Genomic DNA, 20,990 nt, shown 5'->3' with positions numbered 1-20,990 from the left:
TTGCTTTTAGTTTATAACATTTTATGATGTATAATTCATAATTGAAAGATATTGTTTTTTCTCCATTTTTAGTACACTCAAATTTTGTGAATATAAAAGGGCTAAAACTTAATATATTGATTTGTAAAATAATGTTTATATGTTGCTACTCTTTAAGTTGATTATTTTCTCAAATAAAATTGCTTACATCTTTATATAATTTGATTTTATGCAATGCTATAAAGTAGATCTTATAATTAAATTGAAGTACTTCTATGTTTAAAATATTATTCTGTTTCTTTCCAGCGTAAACAGCAGCAAAATACACTATGAAATTATGCTTATGCAAGTGAATTGAGGAAGAATGCAAAATAAAAGTAGTATTAAAGTCGCATTAGATATTACATTATTCAAGTACTTTGTTTTTCTTATTCAGCATTATAAGAAATTCTCTAGTAGGATTATTTGATATTAGAAGGTTAATTGCTTAATGTGTGAAAACTTTTGGTCTGGTTTTGCCATTAAAGAATTTTTTTTTAATTTTTGTACAATTGAACTTGTTTCTTCCAAGTAATTTTAGAACTAAAATTTTTCAATTCACTAATGCCTAAAACTCATTTTGAGTTTTGGTTTGTTTTTTTGTCTTTTTAATGCCAAGAATACTTTTAGTAACTTGAAGAAAACAGTCTTGGGAACTCCCTGGCAATTCAGTGATAGAACTTGGCACTTTCACTCCCAGGGCACTGGTTCAGTCCCTGGTTGGGAAATTAAGATCCCACAAGCCGTGTGGCACAACAGAAAAATAGAATGAAAGTTGTTGTTCCGTCTCTTAAGTTGTGTCCCACTCTGCGATCCCATGGACACCATGCAGAAAAATTATAGAGCCAGCCAAGATTAATCGTTTAAATCTGTTATTCATTTGTCAAAGTGTGACAGTTTATTTTGTGTTTCTCTGTTCATCAAGACTATATCAAAATATTTTGAATATTCTTTGACTTAACATAAATCTGTTTATTTTATATGGAAAGGCATAAGTTTTATCATAATAGATCAGGCCAGGGGCTTCCTAAACAATTCCTCTCTCTGACAGTGGGGTAAAATGATACTTGGTATAAAACCATGTTAGTTGCATTAGGTTGGTTCTCAAAATTTTAGGAGCTTGCTTTAACTTTGCTAACTGGTTTTAGTCAATAATTGTGGTTTTGTCATTTGTTAATTTATCTGAATCATTTCATGAACCTATTTATAGAATTTATCTTCCTTATAACAACTAAATGTAGTCAGTTCTCTGTAGCCTACATAAGTGAGTGATCTAATTTATTTTTAACACTGCAGTTTTTGGGGCAACAGATTTCTGAAGAACTTATCCCTGATTTAAACCAGATAACTGAATGTTCAGATTCTGTGGAGCTTGGGAGATTGCTCCAGCTTATTTTAGGTTGTGCTGTCAACTGTGAAAAGAAACAAGGTAAGTGAATTTCAATTATTTGAGTATATCTACTTTCTAGAAACAACCTACATTGCTTATAAGAAAGAGCATAATAATGTAGTATTGAGGGTTGGCAAAAGGCCAGAGGTTCTGAATTCAAGCACAGCTCTGCCATTAAAAAGCTATAGATCTTCAGTATAATTGTATTTCTGGATTCTGAGATTCATATTCAGTGGCTAAATAAAATGTACTTTAATTAGCTTAATTTAATCAGTGCTTAGGACTTAGTGGATATTCAATAAAAACTGTACTTATTCATTTGATAAGCTTTTTCTTTCACATACAGAACCTTATGTTGGTTCAGACTTTCATAAATGATTATGCAGCTGCTAAATTATAATCCAGGCTTCTTCAGGTGATATTCTGCTATTTTCAGAAGAATGCCTTCAATGTGTCCTCCAGAGAGCAGTCTGATGATATAAACGGAGTTGAGGACTATATTAGTATATCTGAACACAGTAATCCATATCCAGCTGAGTACAAAAAGAGTGTTTTTGGTTGAAAGTAATGAGTAAAATGATGAACTGAACAGACCAAGATCTACTTCTCTCAGGAGCTTGCATCAGTCTGGGTGATGAGATTTTTGATCCTGATATTTTTTGCATGACTTATCCAAAACTGGCTTTAGGACATCACCTTTTTAAGAGGATGTTGGGTGCTGAAGTTTGTAAAATACTTTAAGTCAGAACCTTAGAAAATATTCAGTGTTATCTAACTAATGAAGACAGCACAGAAGACAAGATAAATTCAGTAAGAATTAATTCAGGAAGGAGAAAAATAAAATATATGAAATCAGCTATAGTTTGTCAATAAAAAAGGGTTTGGGTATCAGAAAACTTTCATATTAGGCCATCTCTATTATTAACTGGCTGTTTTTTCTTGGGCAAGTGAGTACTTCTCTATAGGTTTTTATTTCTCATAGCTATCCTTTGCTGTGCAAAAAAAATTTTTAAGTTTAACTAGGTCCTATTATTTATTTTTATTTTTACTACTCTAAGGAGGTGGATCCAAAAAGATATTGCAGCAGTTTATGTCAAAAAGTGTTCTGCCTATATTTTCCTTTGAGAGTTTTACAGTATATGGTCTTACATGTAGGTCTTTAATCCATTTAAAATTTATTTTTGTGTATGATGTTAGAGAATGTTAATTCATTCTTTTACATTTACCTATTCAGTTTTTCCAGTACCACTTATTGAAGAGACTGTCTTTTCTCCATTTTATATTCTTGCCTCCTTTGTTATAGATTAATGGACCATAGGTACATGAGTTTATCTCTGGACTTTCTATCCTGTCCCATTGATCAATACCTCTGTTTTTGTGCCATTACCAAACTGTTTGATTACTGTAGGTTTTGATTACTTTATAATCTGAGGTCAGGGAGCCTGTTTCCTCTAGCTCCATTTTTCCTCTCTCAAGATTGCTTTAGCTATTCAGGGTCTTTTGTGTTTCCATACAAATTTTAAGATATTTTTGTTCTAGAGCTGCAAAAAAATGCCATTGGTAATTTGATAGGGATTGCATTGAATCTGTAGGTTACCTTTGGGTGGTGTAGTCATTTTGACAATATTGATTCTTCCAATCCAAGAACTTGGTATATCATTACATTTGTTTGTGTCAGCCTAGACTGTTGGTGGGAATATAAATTGGTACAGCCACTATAGAGAACAATATAGATGTTAAAAACTAAAAATAGATTTGATTCACTCTTGGGCATATATCTGAAGAAAACTAATTAGCAAAGATCCTTGCACCCCAATGTTGATTGCAGCACTATTTACAATAGCCAAGGCATGGAAGCAGCCTAAATGTCCATCAGTAGATAATGGTAAGGAAGATGTGGTACATATATACAATGGAAGATTACTCAGCCATAGAGAAGGAATGAAATAATGCTATTTGCAGCAACATGGATGCAATTAGAGATTGTTACTAAGTGAAGTAAGTCGGACAGAGAAAGACATATATCATATACTAATATGTGAAATCTAAAAATTGTACAAGTGAGTTTATTTATAAAACAGAAACAGATTCACAGGCTTAGCAAACAAACTTATGGTTGCCAAAGGGGAAAGGTGGGGAGGGCAGATAAACTAGGATATTGAGATTAACATATGCAAACTACCATATTCTACTCAATACTCTGTAGTAACCTATATGGGAAAAGACTATGAGAAAGACTGGATGTTATATGTGTAACTACTTTCCTGTACACCCAGAATGAACACAACATTGTAAATCAACTATATTCCAATGTAAAATAAAAATTAAAAAGGTAAAGGCGTGTTTGCCTTAGGGGAAAAAGAAAGAGCATAGATGATTCATGGGAAGAGGTAAAAACATTAAACTCCAGCATTAATTAGAGTTTGGAAAAAACTAACTCCAACTCTCGTACATGAACTCCAACTCTCGTACATGACTTAAGCAGTTCAAGACTTCAATGGAGGGTTTAACTGCAGATGTAAAATAGCAAGAGAATTTGAATTAGAAGTGGAGCTTAAAGATACGACTAAATCTCATGAGAAAATGTTAATAGATGAGTTGGTTCTTATGGATGAACAAAGAAAATGGTTTCTTGACATGGAATCTACTCCTGGCGAAGATGCCGTGAAGATTGCTGAAATGACAACAAAGAATTTAGAAATTACATAAACTTAGTTGATGAAGCAGTAGCAGGATTTGAGAGGATAGACTCTAGTTTTGAAAGAAGCTATACTGTGTGTAAAATGGTATCAAACAGCACTGCATGCTATAGAGAAATTGTTTGTGAAAGGAAGAGTCAGTTGATACGGCAGACTTCACTGGTGTCTTATTTTAAGAAATTGCCACAGACACCACAGCTTTCGCTAGCACCCTCTTTGGTTTTCTTCTAGCAGCCATCAGCATCAAAATATCAATAAGATCCTCTTATTAGTAAAAGGATCAGCACTTACTAAAGTCTCAGATGATGGTTAGCATTTTGTTAGCAATAAAGCAATTTTTAATTCAGGTTTGTACATTGTCTTTTTTAGATATAATGCTATTGTCACTTAATTGATTACAGTAGTTTGTAAATAGAACTTTTAAACTAAAAAATTCACGTGACTTACTTTATTGTGATCATTGCTTTATTGTCTGGAACTGAACTTATAATATCTCTGTGCTATATCTGTATATGTGAATTCATCCCATAATGTTGAATATTTAACAAGATGGAAGAAATTGTCATAGTTGTTTTAAGATTAATTGCAATTACTTCTCGTTTTCTCCCTTATAAGAGACTTAGAGATTTTCTTTAAAACATTTATAAATATTTATATGAATATTTTCAATTATGCGTATTTGTTTTCAATGGACATATTTCTTGTGGAAAAAGTATTGTACTTGCATAAAGAATTATATGTAGTGAATGAATTTTTATGTGGTTAATTGAATGGCTGAATTACTGTGGGTAAAGAGTAGAGTTTTTATCAGATCTGATTTTTTTTTTTAATCATAGAACATATTCAGAATATAATGACTTTGGAAGAATCTGTTCAACATGTGGTCATGACTGCTATTCAAGAGGTACGTTATATCATAATCACACATGTATAAAAATCCTAAACCAAATTGAATAAAACTGTTCACAAAAACTTTATGGATGTATATTTCACTACTGTATAAACGTGCCCTTTGCAGTAGGTTGATTTGTCTTTGATTGTTGTGTTGTCCCTTCATTCTTTTTCCCCAAAATTTCTTATAAGGACTTCAAGCCCAATTTTAGTACCTCTGCATTTTAAAAGTTAAATTACTATTAAGTTCCTTTAAGTAACTTCAGCTAAGCAGGATAAACAGCATCTTCCCAGATAGGAATTTTTATACCTTCTCTTTTTTCTGCCAGATAGAATAATTGTCTCTGAAATTTAAAGTGTGTGTGTGTATGTATCTTATGTGCATTTTCAGAATGTTAGAACTGTGAGCAAACACAGTGATAAGTATATTTCAGAGCCAGGTCATCTGGGTTCAATCCAGCCTGGTTATCTTAAGTTATGCCATAAAGATTCAGAATTCATTTGGCACATGTTCATTCTTAAAGTCAGACCAGAAGGCAGAGATGAAGTCAAGTGAAGAGGAGGCCTGAGGGAAAATTGAGTGAAGGGTTAGTTTGGAAGAGTCGTGATTTAAAGAGAGGCAGCATATAGGACGTGAAAAATGGATATACCCTGAGTCTGCATTGCTAGTTTGAATTCAAAACACTGCTATGCATAAATATACATGTCTCGCATATGCAAAATAAATTATTTTACAGGATCTTTTTTCTCATATAATTGTAGCTCTTACATTTAAAATGGCTTCTTGGATTAGGAATTTTGCCACATAACTCATTTATAGCTGAATTTTTAAAGTGCCAACTCATGTTACAGAAGAATCATTCTTTAAAATTATTTAATGTGCTCAATTTTATGTAGAATTTGTATTATAATTTTTAGTACATTAGTATTTTAAATATATCTATTTACATATTTCAAGCACACTCTACTTTTTGTCTTCACTAATATAATGTTTGAACATTGAGTTATTTAGCTTAAGCTGCTATATATTTTTTATTTGAATAAAATAAGGGTCATCAAATTAAGGCAAGGAAAAATTAAACATAAAACACCTTACTGTTATTTTTACTGTGTAAAAGAACTTTTTGCTTGTAAAAAAAAGTGAATACTTTTACTGTGTGTGCCTCAGTTTATTGTACTTAATTTTATTATTTTCATCCTAGTTGATGAGTAAAGAAATTGTGAGCTCTCCCACAAATGATGCTGTTGGAGAATTAGAACAACAGGTGAGTATTTCAATATGTGAGGAAAATGTAACAGTGATTGAGTTCCTCTGTCAGTTACTGGGTTAACTAAAAGGTTCATTCGGGTTTTCCATACATCTTAATGGAAGGACCCAAACGAACTTTCTGGCAAACCCAGTACTGTCTTAAAGGCTTATATCGGAGAGCACATACAAGATATTTTCCTCCGTGAAATTTAGATAGTTTGTTCTCTTGTAAGATCTTAAATAATATTATTCATTGCTTCTTGAATGCAGGTAGTGTTGATTTCCAGTTTTTAATGGTGGTGTTTGAAGAGTCAAGTGGCATTAAACTTTCCTGATATTTGTTAATACATATGTAGCTCATGCTATATAGTTACATAATTAAATAGCAGACAATTTTAAAAATTCTGCTAAATTCTGATTTATCTAATAAGGAAATGTGATTTTTATCACAGTTGATTTCCTTTAATACTGAACTCTACGGTTCTGTACTCAAGACTCCTTCCCCTGGGTATTTTACACAGTTGTTTTCCCTGGTGGGAAAGATACTCTCTTCCTCTGTATAACCCAACCTCGGTTGGAAGGGAAATGGTAAAAGAAGAGGCAAATGCGTTTGTTAATTTTGAAACTGTTTCCAACATCAGTATATATATGTGTTGTGATAAATACATCAGTTTGTTTCAAAATATGATTTACTAAGAATTAGGACATTTTCTGTTTCAGCTTAAAAGGGCCCTAGAAGAACTTCAGGAAGCACTAGCAGAAAAAGAAGAACTGAGGCAAAGATGCCAAGAACTAGATATGCAGGTATGGATATGAGAGTAATTTCCTCTTTGAATTAATAAGCCTTTTTTAATTAATTAATGGGTAAAGTGTTTTGGAGATTGGATTTTATTTCACGGAGGGACCATTGAAAGAGTTTGCTATAGACTTGAATATTGAAACATAAATTTGATCATTTTTCTTTTAGAGTTGAAAATTGCTGGCATAACTACTTCATTGAGAAGATCATTCAAATTGTAAAATTTCAACTGCTTAGATAGAGCTTAATTTGTTATTCTATAAAAAGGGGAAACTAAAGTATCTCCTTTATAAGGTGTGAGTGTTAAGTGGAGTCCTTTATGGAAATATTTAGAAGTGCTTGACCTCCAGTAAATGCAGGTGCAAAGTTTGTTTTGCTAACATGTACGTGTATATGAACACGTATGTAATTCTCAGGTTGGTATGCACATACATGTTAGCAAAATAAACTGGGAATGAGAAACAGTAGTTAAATAGTTGAAGGGGTGAATCGTCAGACCAGGCTTCCTGTATTCAGAACCTGATCGTGTTACTGTTGTTGTTGTTTAGTTGCTAAGTCATGTCCAACTCTTCTGTGACCCCATTAATGGTAGCCCGCCAAGCTCATCTGTCCGTGGGATTTCCCAGGCAAGAATCCTGGAGTAGGTGCCAATTTCCTTCTCCAGGGGATCTTCCTGACCCAGGGATTGAATCCATGTCTCCTGAGTTGCAAGTGGATTTACAGCTGAGCCACCAGGGAAGTCCTGGTCATGTTACTAGCTAGTTGTGTCTACTTGGGCTCATTGCTTAGTTTCTCTATACTTCGTTTTTCTCTTTTGAGAAATGATGTGATAATAGTATATATTTCCCTGAGTGATATGAAGATTAAGTGAATTAATATACTTGAAGCTCTTAAAGAGGGCCAGGCACATAAGGGGTTATGTATGTGTTTGCATATATTGTTATTATTAAATGAAAGTGCAAATATGAAATTATGCAATAAGTCTTGAAAAATTGTACAAAAGGTTAAATATGCCATCCTAATATGCTACATGTTTTTCATTCAAATAATGAGCTACGTAAATAATTGACTCTGAAAAGTATGAGGACAAGGAACAAGGCTTGTGGTAGCAATACCCTTGCTTAACTATCTAAAAGTATAGCGCTGGGTGTATTTCTAACCTTCCTGAGTTTGCAAATGAGATGAGAAGTGACTTGGTCAGGGTGATTCAGATGTGCAGGGCAGTGACAACCAGCACCAGAATCCAAACCTCCTAACTTTATCATTAAATATCCCTCCTCTGTGTTTGAACAAAACTAGTGTCTCACTATGTTTTTGCCTTTCTTCATTCTTAACCACATGCACAGCATCTGAAATGTTTTATTTTCAAGTAAGATTATATCCTTCCAGAACACCTCATGTAAGGAGTAGAGGACTGACTCATTCAGGTGTTACCAGCCTTATGTAAGATCTCTGTACAGTTTTCTGAGAAATTCTTTTTTAAAAAAGAACACAAAATTCGGTTAAAACATTTCAGTATTTGTAACACATGGTGAAGAGTACATGATGATCTGATTTTTGTTGAAAAGTATAGACATCCCAAGTTTTGGCATTTTAATTCCAGTATCAAAATAGAGGCAACCCTCAACTATCTGCTACATGTGTGAAATAAATGACTACTGCATATAATCAGAACAAAAAGTAATTGATTAATTTAACAATGTGAATTTCACACAGGTGTATATGATGCATACCCTAATTTTATAAGAAAAATTATTTTTGAAAAATGTGTATTTTTAATCATATGTAACCAGACAGTAGGTTATATTACTTCATGGCAAATAGAAGGGGAAAAGATGGAAATAGTGACAGATTTCATCATCTTGGGCTCTAAAATCACTGTGGATGATGACTGCAGCCATGAAATCAAAAGACAGTAGCTTCTTGGCAGGAAAGTTATGACAAACCTAGACAGTATGTTGAAAAGCAGAGATGTTTCTCTGCTGAGAAGAGTCCATATAATCAAGGCTATGGTCTTCCCAACGGTCACATACAGTCTTGAGAGCTGGACCATAAAGAAGGCAGAGCACCAAAGAATTGATGCCTTCGAACTGTGGTGCTGGAGAAGACTCCTGGAAGTCCAATTAACAGCAAGGAGATCAAACCAGTCAATCTTAAGGGAAATCAACCATGAATATTCATTGGAAGGACTGATGCTGAAGCTCCAGTACTTTGCTCAGCTGATGAGAATAGCTACCTCATTGGAAAAGTCCCTGATGCTGGGAAAGATTGAGGGCAGGAGAAGAGGGCATCAGAGGATGAGATGGTTGGATAACATCACTGGATTCATGGATGCATGAACTTGGATTGGACACGAACTTGGCCAGGCTTCGGGAGATGGTGAGGGACAGGGAGGCCTGGTGTGCTACAGTCCATGGTGTCACAGAGTCAGACGTGACTGGGCAACTGAACAACAATAAAACTGGAGAGTGATATTTAAATTAGGGGGGAATTTTTTTAATACCCAACCAAATGAACCAAAAAAGAAAAATAGGTGGCAAAGAAATTCGCCAAGGGCAGGTAAACAAGAAAAAGGGCTTAACCTAATAAAGTTAAATTAAAAAGCTTGGTAATCAAGGAAAGAAGCAAGCGTATTGATATTGACAGAGGTGCTGCAGAGCAGAAACCTGCTGTTCATTCTTCATTCCTTGCTCTTGCTGGGGAGTCAACAGAAATCTTGTGACTTCTCACAGTAATCTCAATCAGAAGGAAATTCACTCTTTGAGTTCTTCATTTTATTTGCACTAGATATGAGTGGAAATAATGGCCAAGAAGAAACTAAGGGCCTGACTCTGATAAGAACAAAGGGTATAGGGCCACACACTGAATTGGGGCAGCACTGATGCCCAAAGGAATTTCTCCACGGCAATGGAATGCCATTCTCACCGTCCTTGTATGAGGTACTTAAACCTCGGAAATGATAGCCTAGCTCACGTGTTATTAAAAAAGATTGCCCACTGGCTCAGCTGCTCTTCCCCGCCCCCGCAACTACTGCCTTCCCTCACCATTCACAAGGCTGTATAGAGTGGTGGAGAAAAAACAGTCCCAGCTATAACTCAAGAGGGGAAAGCATACTGGGCCATGGGGTACATTGGAGAGCATGTCCAAGAAGTCTTCAACATTGCCAAAACAAATAGGGTATCTTGACTGCCAGCAAAGCATGAACTAGATGAAAAGAATAAAAGCGTGACATCTGTGTGAACATTACAGACTAAAACCAGAAATAGATAAGTGTACGTAGAAGACGGTAGCCGAGCTTAGAGAGGGCTACCCAGGTGGCTTAGTGGTAAAGAATCTGCCTGCCAGTGCAGGAGACATGGGAGACACAGGTTTGATCCCTGGGTCAGGAAGTTCCTCTGGAGAAGGACATGGCAACCTATTCCAGTATTCTTTTTTTTTTAATTTTATTTTATTTTTAAACTTTACAATATTGTATTAGTTTTGCCAAATATTGAAATGAATCCTTGCGTGGAGAATCCCATGGACAGAGGAGCTTGGCAGGCTACAGTCTATAGGGTCGCAAAGAGCTGGGCATGACTGAAGCGACTTAGCACGCACGCACTCAAGCTTAGAGAACTTTTGCTTTATGTAGTATTACAGTTTCATAAGAACACTTCAGTAGAGTAGACTAGGTGGTAGGACAGTGAAGTGAGATTTAAAAGGAAATTTCGGCTAGAAACAAATTAGTGAATAATTAACATCAAACCTCGTCCTAGTTAAGCTCTCAGATTTCAGGAATAAAGGCAAAACAACTCTGTAACACAGGTAGAAAAGCTAAATCACTGACAAAGATAAGAAAATCAGGCTCCCCTGCAAGTTTGATGCCAGAAAATGGAGGAGCTATATCCATAAAATGCTGAGGCAGGGAAGAGCATTAGCTGAAGACGCGTTAACTGCGTTAACTGAAGAAGAGCACAGATGCAAATTCATGAGCCCTTCTTGAAAAAAACCTGCTTGTTCGCACAGTCCAGTTAGCAAACATGTTTTAATCAGAATAAAAAAATGCAAGAACTCTGTAGTGAAAGATCTGGTGGTGAAGCATTACCCATTTAAATAAAGATCTATGTGCATTCTGTGCAAATTATGGTTACAGATTCTGGAACAACTGAAATTCTGACTCACTAAATCAGGAGGAAGCCTGATTATGTGTACTTTAAAAAGAAAAGAAAAAAACCCATATGAGAATTAGATGTAAGGTTTGAGAAACTCATGTAATCTTATAGTTTTTGTCCAATGATTATGGGGCCTTTGGGCAAGTTAGGATGAGTTTATCAACAGCTCTTTCCTCTGCCTTACTCAACCATTAATCCTAACACTTGACAGCCATCAGTAGCTCTCTTTCACTTACTGGAGTAACAGAGGCTGGTTATTCTTGCTTACAGTATGTTAGAGAGAAACATACTCCTACCCAGCATCGTGTCACATGTAGTGAGGCAGTGATCTTCAAACCTAAAGGTGTCTGAAAATTATGTGTGAAACAGGACTCCAGCTATAGAAATTTATGTTTTAAGTTTTTAATAAGCTAATATGATAAAAATATTAAATCTGAGTGACATGAGAAAAGAGCATTATTTTTTTTAGCTTTTTGAACTTTCTTTTAAGTAGCTCAGAGAGAGAGAGAGACAGAAAAACTAGAGAAACAGAAAGGGACAGAGGCAGGTACAGAGTGAGCCTAAACAAAATATCACCATGGCATCTTGTTAAAAGATACCTAGAACCACCTCTGGACATTCTAAGTCACTCATCCGGGGTGGCTCTGGAACGACTATGTGAAATTCATGGTTAGGAACAGGGTTGGTTTCCCACTAGATATTGAAAACTAAGTTTGCCCTTGCTCTTCTCCCTTCTTCAGGGGATTCCTATCCAGTTTGAAGACAAGGTATTGTTTCTACTCTACCAGTCTTGTAACAGCCCCTACCCTCAAGCTAATAGAGAGATTCTTTTCTCGCACCCCCAAATAGCATAATTTCATCAAAGCACCACATTTTCTGTCCTATAATTGTTTACATTTCTTCTGTAGGGATCTTAAAGGGTGCAGCCTCCACTGTTTTTTGTATCTCAATAACAGGATTGTATTACATGACAGATAATAGTCACTAAACTGCTTATATGACAAGGATGGATGCATGCATTGTATTTAGGAAGAAAAACTGTTTCCTCTTTGTCTGGCAGTGGTTTTTTAGATTTTGTGTTACTCATTTGGAGGACAGTGTTTGTAACTTGCCTACACTGTATTTAAGACTATATAATATAACTTGATTTTTTTAAAAAGATTATTTATTTATTTTTAGCTACTCTAGGTCTTTGTTGCTGTGCATGGGCTTTCGCTTGTTCTGGTGATCAAGAGCTACTTTTTGTTGCAGTGAGAGGGCTTCTCATTGTGGTAGCTTCTCTTGTTGTGGAGCACAGGCTCAGTAATTGTGGTTCTTGGGCTTAGGTGCCCCGTGGCATGTGGAATCTTCCTGCATGAGGAATCAAACCCATGACCCCTGCATTCACAGGTGATTCTTAACCACCAGACCACCAGGGAAGTCCCTATAACTTGATTTTAATTTGCTGTTATTAGCTCGGTGTATCAATATGTAGTCCCATTCACATAACTAGACTGCATTGATTACACCTTTTGAAACTATAAATAGCAAACTTGTGCAGTAATATGTTGTGAAAGTGAAAGTCGCTCAGTTGTGTCTGACTCTTTGTGACCTCATGGACTGACTATACGTCCATGGAATTCTCCAGGCCAGAATACTGGAGTGGGTAGCCATTCTCTTCTCCAGGGGATCTTCCCAATGCAGGGATCGAACCAAGGTCTCCTTCATTGCAGGCAGATTCTTTACCAGCTGAGCCACTAGGGAAGCCCAATAACTTACAATGTATTGTAAGTTATGATAAGTCAGCCTTTTTCAAACTAATCTTAGTAAAATCCCATGTAGATGTCTGGTCTTATAAAGAAAGAAAGGAAAGAAAGATAGCGCTAAGTCATGTCCAACTCTTGGGATCCCACAAACTGTAGCCCACCAGGCTCCTCTGTCTATGGAATTCTCCAGGCAAGAATACTGGAGTGGGTTGCTATTTCCTTCTCCAGGGGATCTTCCTGACCCAGGAATTGAACCCAGGTCTCCCGCATTGCAGGCAGATGCTTTACCGACTGAGTTACTCAGGAAGCATGTCTTATAAAAGGTTGCAGCCTTATCTCTAAATGTTTAAAGATATTTTTAAATGAAAAAGAAGTAGAACTAAGGGAGCAAATAATGCTTGTTAACACAAATATGTAAGTAGAATTAAAAATGTATCAAGTGCTGGTATTTATGTCATTCTAAAGTTATATGTTTATATCCATTAAATCTTAAGCAAATAGTTTCAGTGTGCAATTGGGTTCAGTTTTTTGCTGCTGATTCACTAACCAAATAATGTGGTTATCCCCTGAAGATACATGTGAATCTGATAATTTTCTACTATGAACCTAAAATGGTAATTTTGTGCATATTTGTTTGTACCTCAGTTTACTAGGTAACAGCATCCTGAAAATACATTTATACCTAAAGGGGAAACAAATTATTTTTTTGAAGTACATAGGTGCATAAAATTTTTAGAGACTTAGAAACAGTTTCTTCTCTGACCTAAAGCAAGCATGAAGTTTGGAAGATATTCTGCTTTATATGTATTAACTCTCTTTTCTCTCTATTAATAAAATTAATTTTATTTCTTCTGATCCAAACCTAGACCCAGAATTCCAGAGCTAGAAGGATCTTTAAGAATTTATCTAGTCTGATTGACTAGGCTAGTTAATGGCTTGGTCAGATTTAGAATCTAGAATTCCACTCTAAACTCTTTATTTGCTACTGATGCTTATGTTTGTGTTTTTGTTTTTTAGGTGACAGCGCTTCAAGATGAAAAGAATTCACTAGTTTCTGAGAACGAGATGATGAATGAAAAACTTGACCAGTTGGATGGATCTTTTGATGATCCAAATACAATGGTTGCAAAAAAATATTTTCATGCACAGTTGCAACTAGAACAATTACAGGAAGAAAACTTCAGGTAGCATTTTTAGTAGAAATCATTCTATACAGTTTTATTAAACCAGTAGCTAAAAATCATAATAGCAACAACTGATGATTAAGCATTACAACACATGTTTAGAATACTAAGTGGATGAAAATACTGTCTAGTATAAGTGGTTCCTGTCCTCGTAGGGCTAACAATCCAGTTAAGCAAGTGGGATACATATATAAAAAGCAAAACAATTCAAAATAATGTGTGATGAGGGCCAAACAAAAGCCATAGGCAAGTCCACGAGGAATTAAAAGAATGATTGCTAAAGCCTGGGGAGAAGAGAAATTTTTGCATAGAAGAGGGAACTTGATAATTGGAAGAAATATATAAGTGTCACACTAAAAGGATGCTTTTCATATCAACTTTTATATTTCTTCGTTTGGGAAAAAAAAGTGTACATCTAACCTTTGATAAACATTATCTTTTTGTGTGCTTACCCCTGAGCCCTGCAATGTAAGGCCCTGATAAATAGGCGCTCCAGTTGTACTGTATGTGTTTTTGTGTTACTTTATTTTGGTATGATTTCAAACTTACTGAAAAAAGTTGCAAGAATAGGATAGGGAGCTTCTGTATATTTCTCATTCAGATTCGACATTTGTTTTACAGTTCTATTCATTTGCTTTAGCAGTCTCTTTACATGGTCACATGTGTATATATGTTTTGTTTTTTGAACCATTTGAGAATAAACTGGAGGCATACTGCTTTACCCCTATGTACTTCAGTGTGTATTTCCTAAGAACAAAGATATTCTCTTATAAACCGCAGCATAGTTATCAAAATTAGTGAATTGGTATTTGAAACAAATCATTATCTAATCTATAAATCATATGCAAATTCTATCAGCTATCTCAGTATCCTTAAAACTTAAGCTTTTTCTTGTTTCAGAATCTAATCCAGGATCGTGCTTTGCATTTAGAAATTGATTCTTACTCAACGGACTATAATTCCATTACTATCGTCATTTATTTTTATGTTTAAATTGTCCCAGATTTGACCACTGAGAAGCCTTTCTATTAGCCATGTGTCTTTACAATATGTTGCTATCCTTTTTTGAGTATTTTCGTCTTTCTGGCACAACAAAATGTTCCAGACTCTAATTGTTCTTCCTCCACTCTAGATCAACCATTTCTCCAAAAGTCCTGATTCCTTTTAGTGGAGAATATTATTCTCCACTAAAAAGAGAGATCTATGGTCTAGATGAATTTTTCTGTCTAGATTTATTCTCCGCTAAAAACAAAGGTCTATGGTCTCAGTTCAGTTCAGTCGCTCAGCCGTGTCTGATTCTTTGTGATCCCACCGACTGCAGCACGCCAGGCTTCCCTGTCCATAACCAACTCCCGGAGCTCACTCAAACTCATGTCCATCAAGTCAGTGATGCTATCCAACCATCTCATCCTCTGTCATCCCCCTCTCCTCCTGCCTTCAGTCTTTTCCAGTGAGTCAGTTCTTCACATCAGGTGGCCAAAGTATTGGAGTTTTAGGTTTAGCATTAGTCCTTCCAGTGAATATTCAGGGCAGATATCTTTTAGGATGGACTGGTTGTATCTCCTTGCATTCCAAGGAACTCTCAAGAGTCTTCTCCAATACCACTGTTCAAAACCATCAATTCTTCAGCACTCAGCTTTCTTTATAGTCCAACTCTCACATCCATACATGACTACTGGAAAAACCATAGCTTTGACTAGATGGACCTTTGTTGGCAAAGTAATGTCTCTGCTTTTTAATATGCTGTCTAAGTTGATCATGGCTTTTCTTCCAAGGATGATCTAGATGAGTTTTTTTGTCATTGCTTCTGGGCCACCTTGGTGTACAGAGCTAGGAAAGTCACTTGTACAGGTTCATACCAGTCCATGTTTGCACACATATGTCTATGCATGTATCTATCTATTTTCATAGTGAACAGTGAATTCATATTATCATCTTCCATTTCAGTCCAGTGACTTCAGGGTGCATTCTGATTTTCTGCATTTTCATATTGTAACTCCCTTCTCCAACATTGAGAAACCTGACTTCCATTTTCCTCAGCAGATTTATTCATCTACTCAATCCCAAAACACTTTTGAAGTAAGAATTGCTAATTCATGCCTTCTATAAAAAGGTAACGCTACAGTGCAAACTAATGCTACACTTCAGTATGTTTACAGTTCTTTTTTCAAGATAACGTTTACATACCGTGAGTTGAGTGAATTGCACTGTTTGGCATCTTTTACTAAAAGCATACATTTGTGTAACTCACATCTTTATCATTTGATAAATCATTTCTGTCACTACAGAAAGTTCCCCTATGTCCCTTCCCAGATAACCCCTATGTCCCAGAGACTCTTCCGATTATTTTCCAGTATAGAATGTTTTCTCTGATCTAGAACTTCTTAGAAATTGTAATATGAATTCTTTGGTGACTGGCTTCTTTTGCTCAGCATATTTGTGAAATCTACCAATGTTGCTGAATATATCAGTTCATTTTTTTTTTAATTGCTGAGTAGTATTCTGCTAAATGGAATTATTGCACATTGTAACACATTTTGCTTATTCATTTTCCTTTAGATGGACATTTGAGTTTCCAGATTTTGGCTAATATAAATAAAATGGATATGAACATGGGAATATAAAACTTTTGTGAACATATTTATTCATTTCTCATTGGCAATTATATAGAGTGGCATTGCTGAGTCACACATTTTGTTTGTGTTACATTTAAAAGACACCAGCAGACCATTTCCCAAAGTGGTCATATTGTTTTACATCCCCACCAGCAGTGCTTGCTGCTGGTTGCTCTAGTTACTCTGCCTATATAACGTAAGTTGGCCTTATCAGTCTTCTTCATTTTAGTTATTCCAGGGAATGGGTTAAGAGTGTTGAATTGTGGCTTTAATATGCATTTTCCTGATAACTAATGATAATGGTGGTAAGCACCTTTTCATGTGCTTTTTTGCACTATATTTTACTATATGAATTGTCTCTCCACACTGTTAGCCTATTTTTAAATTGGGTTGTTTGTCTTTATTACTGAGTTGTAAGAGTTTAAAAAATATATATTCTGGTTATAGAATCTCTGTCAGATATGCATGTAATAATATTTCATCTTTTCTGTAGCCTGCCACTTCATTTTCAAATGTTATCTATCAGGAATTAAAGTTCTTAGATGAAGTCTGATTTATCAGTATTTTTTAGATTAGTGCTTTTTATGTACTGTCCAAGAAATCTGTCTACTCCCTAGTCATGAAAATAGTATTTCCTTCTAGAACCTTTATAGTTTTATTTTTCACAGTTAGGTCTGTGATCCATCTTGAATTGACTTTTTTGAAAATAGTGTGATATGTGGGTGTCAGACTTTACTTTTATTTCCCTTATGTGTATCCAGTTGTTCCAGTATCATCAGGTGAAAAGATTTTTATTTTACTCCATCAAATTGCTTTGGCGCCTTTGTGAAAAATGATATAGCTATAAAATTTGGGTGATTTTCTGTATTCAGTTCCTTCCTACTGATGAATTTGTCTGTCTTTAGCCCGTAAGACTTGATCTTGACTACTATAGCTCTAGAGTAAGTCATTTAAAATCAGATAGTGTGAATATTCCAACTCTTTCTTCTCAAAATATGTTGTTGACTCTTCTGTCTTTTTGCTTTTTTGGTCAGTTTCTCTTAAAAACCTTTTGTGATTGTGTCTTCAAGTTGTATATGATTGATTCCTTAACCATATTGAGAATTTCTGTTTTATGAATTTAGTGTCTTTGTCTATTTGTCTTTAATTTCTCTAGCAGTGTTGTATTGTTTCCAGCATAGTGTTGTGTGTGTCTTCTGTTCATTTCATTCTCAAATATTTAATTTTTTGCTATTACAAACACAGTTACAAAAATTATTCTGAAAAGTTGCTGCTAATATATAGATACACAGTTGGTTTTTATATGTTGAAACTTTTATATCTTGAATCTTAATGTCTTGCATTTGAAAACTTGTATGTTTTGCAGAGTTTCCCCTTTTTTTTGTTCAAACAACTTTATTTATTTCCTTTTTTATTTTTTGGCCACACTGCTCAGCATGCAGGATCTTGATTCTCTGACCAGGGTCCAGTCCCGTGCTCCTGCAGTGGAAGTGCAAAGTCTTAACCGCTGGACCACCAGGGAAGCCCTGCAAAGTTTTTTAATTCACTTACTGATTCTAGTAGTTTGTTTTGGTAAAAAAAATCCTAAGGAATCTACAGTCATCTATTAATAGACCTTTACCTCTTCCTTTTGTTATTTCTGCCTTGTCTTTATTTTCCTTGCTTTGAACAGGCGCAAACATCTTGCTATGTTCTGAGTCTTGGGGAGTAAACGTCCAATTAAGTACTGTCAAGAATGAAGCTAGCTAGTAGTGTTTTTATATTTCTTTGTTTATTTCTGGCTGTGCTGGGTCTTTGCTATTGTGTGGGCTTTCTCTAGTTGTGGAGAGTCGGCAGTACTCTCTAGTTGTGGTAGTTGTGAAGAGTGGCGGATACGCTCTAGTTGTGTGCCAGCTTCTCATTGCAGTGTCTTGTTTTGGAGCACGGGATCTAGGCACACAGATCGGTAGTTGCAGCACGTGGTCTCTAGAGCACAGGGCCAACAGTCGTGGCACATGGGCTTAGTTACTCTGCTGCATGTAGAATCTTCCTGGACTGGGAATCAAACTTGTGTCTCCTGCATTGGCAGGCAGATTCTTTACCACTGAGCCACCAGGGAAACCTGCTGTAGAGTTTTTAAATGGGCTTTTTATCAGATTGAAAGAGTTCTCCTTTATTTCTGCCTTGCTAAGAGTTTTTATCACTTATGAGTGTTGATTTTTGTCTTAGGACTTCTATGCATCTTGAAAAAAGATGGTTTGGTTTTTCTTTTTTATTCTTTTAATACAATTAATTTTTGACTGTTAAAAAAATTTGTATTCCAGAGAAAAACCACCTTGGTCATATTTTCTTATCTTATGCACATATGACTCGATTTGATTGGTTGATATTTTGAAAGTATTTTTGTGTCTTGTCTTTATAATAGATACTGGTCTATAACTTTTTTCTCTTGTAATGTCTTTCAGGTTTTGTTCTGCTAGTCTCATAGAATAATTGGGAAATACTCTCTCCTCCTCTATTTTCTGAAAGAGTTTATGTAAGAATGACATTATTTCTTCCTTCAATATTTGATAGAATTAATCAGTAAAACAATTGGATCTGTGGTTTTCTTTGTGAAAGGGCTTTTAATGACACATGTAATTTATTTAATGGTTCATAGGCTTTTTAGATTTTGTTTCATATTATGTCAGTTTCCTAAATTGTTTTTTTCAAGGTATGTATTTATTTGATTTAAGTTGTTTAATTTATTGGCATGAAGTTTTTCATAATATTCTATTTATGGTCCCTTTAATGATTACAGGAGCTGTAATGGTGTTTCCTTTTTCTTTCTTGATGTTGGTAATTTGTGTTTTCTTTCATTTTTCTTGGTCACCCTTGCTTGAGGTTCATCAGTTTTATTAATCTTACACCCTTTATTAATCGAACAGCCTTTATTAGTTTCCCATAGTGTGAGTTTTAGATCTCTGTTCTTTATTCCTTTCCTTTTACTTACTTTGGATTTGATTTGCTCTTCTTTTTCTAGCCTCCTAAAGTTAGATGATTGATTTTAAGCATTTCTTTATTTCTATTATAAGCCTTTAAAACTGTAAATTTCTCTTTAAGCACTGGTTTAGCTGTGTCCCTAAAATTTGATTGATTGTGTTTCTGTTATTATTCAGTTCAAAATATTTTCTAATTTCCTCTCTGATTTCTTCTCTGACTCAGGAATCATTTAGAAATGTATTTTAAAATTTGCAAATATTTAAGGCTTTTCTCCAAACTTCTCATTGTGACTGATTCCTAATTTAATTTCCTCGCGGTTAAAGAATATAGTCCGTAAGACTTCATTCTTTTTAATATTTATGATACCTATTGATCATCACGTTTTATTGCAGTGAATATTCCATGTGTACTTGCAAAGGATGTGTATTCTGTAATTTTTTACTGACATGTTTCACAAATATTTATTATATCAAGCTGATTAGTAAGGTTATTCAGATTTCTTCTGTATTTGACATTTTTGGTTAGTTCTTTCATTTATTGGGAGACTGATGTTAACATTCTTGACAATAATTATGGATTTGTAGATCTCTGATTCTGTCAGTTTTTGCTTCATCTGTTTTAAAATTTTGTTTTTAGTTACATATAATTTTTTGATATGTCTTTCTGATGGCTTGACCCTGTTATAATTGTGAAATATCTATACCTTTGGTAATACTTTTTGTATTAAACCATTTTTTTGATGTTAAGATAAATACCCCAGTTTTCTTTGCTTATTATTTACATGATACTTATTTTCATCTTTTTACTTTTAACCTATTGTGTTTTGATATTTAAAATGTTTCTCATAACTAGTATATATTTGAGCCTTGCTTTTTTATCCATCTGATAGTCTCTGCCTTTTTAATTGGTGTGTTTAGTCCTTTTGCCCTTTACATAATTTTTGATATGGTTGTGCTTAGGGTCTATCAGTTTGCTATTTTTCATTTGTCATATATGTTCTTGTGTTTATTTTTCTTTTCTGCATTATTGTCAGCTGATCAAGTAATTTTTAAATATTTTTATCACTATATAGTCATTTTAGTTTTTGTTGTTCCTTTTGGGTTCAAAGTATTTATTCTTTATCACAGTCTATACTTAGAGTTCATATTTTACCACTTTGTGTGCTATGTACATTTTTGGGTAACTTTATATGGTTTCTCTTTTTGTTTTGAAATTAAAATTCCTATTTGAACTAGAGAACCAGACTCAGTGTTTCAGAGTGATAATGAAAATTCAGAACATTACTGGC

General features: G+C 34.8%; 1 protein-coding gene across 1 annotated transcript in view; it reads left to right on the top strand.

Annotated features, from left to right (window-relative positions):
• The window catches only part of HOOK1 (hook microtubule tethering protein 1), a 71,655-nt gene that overhangs the window by 17,456 nt on the left and 33,209 nt on the right, over positions 1 to 20,990 (top strand). Inside the window, exons 5-9 of the mRNA XM_005907507.3 lie at positions 1,315 to 1,447; positions 4,944 to 5,011; positions 6,201 to 6,263; positions 6,968 to 7,051; positions 13,960 to 14,126. Of these exons, the coding sequence (XP_005907569.2) occupies positions 1,315 to 1,447; positions 4,944 to 5,011; positions 6,201 to 6,263; positions 6,968 to 7,051; positions 13,960 to 14,126 (515 nt within the window). The remainder of the gene's footprint in view (positions 1 to 1,314; positions 1,448 to 4,943; positions 5,012 to 6,200; positions 6,264 to 6,967; positions 7,052 to 13,959; positions 14,127 to 20,990) is intronic.

Source organism: Bos mutus, chromosome 3, assembly GCF_027580195.1.
Source record: "Bos mutus isolate GX-2022 chromosome 3, NWIPB_WYAK_1.1, whole genome shotgun sequence".
Taxonomy (NCBI): Eukaryota; Metazoa; Chordata; class Mammalia; order Artiodactyla; family Bovidae; genus Bos; species Bos mutus.
Note: the sequence above shows the minus strand (reverse complement) of the source record. Positions and strands in the feature narration are given on the sequence as shown.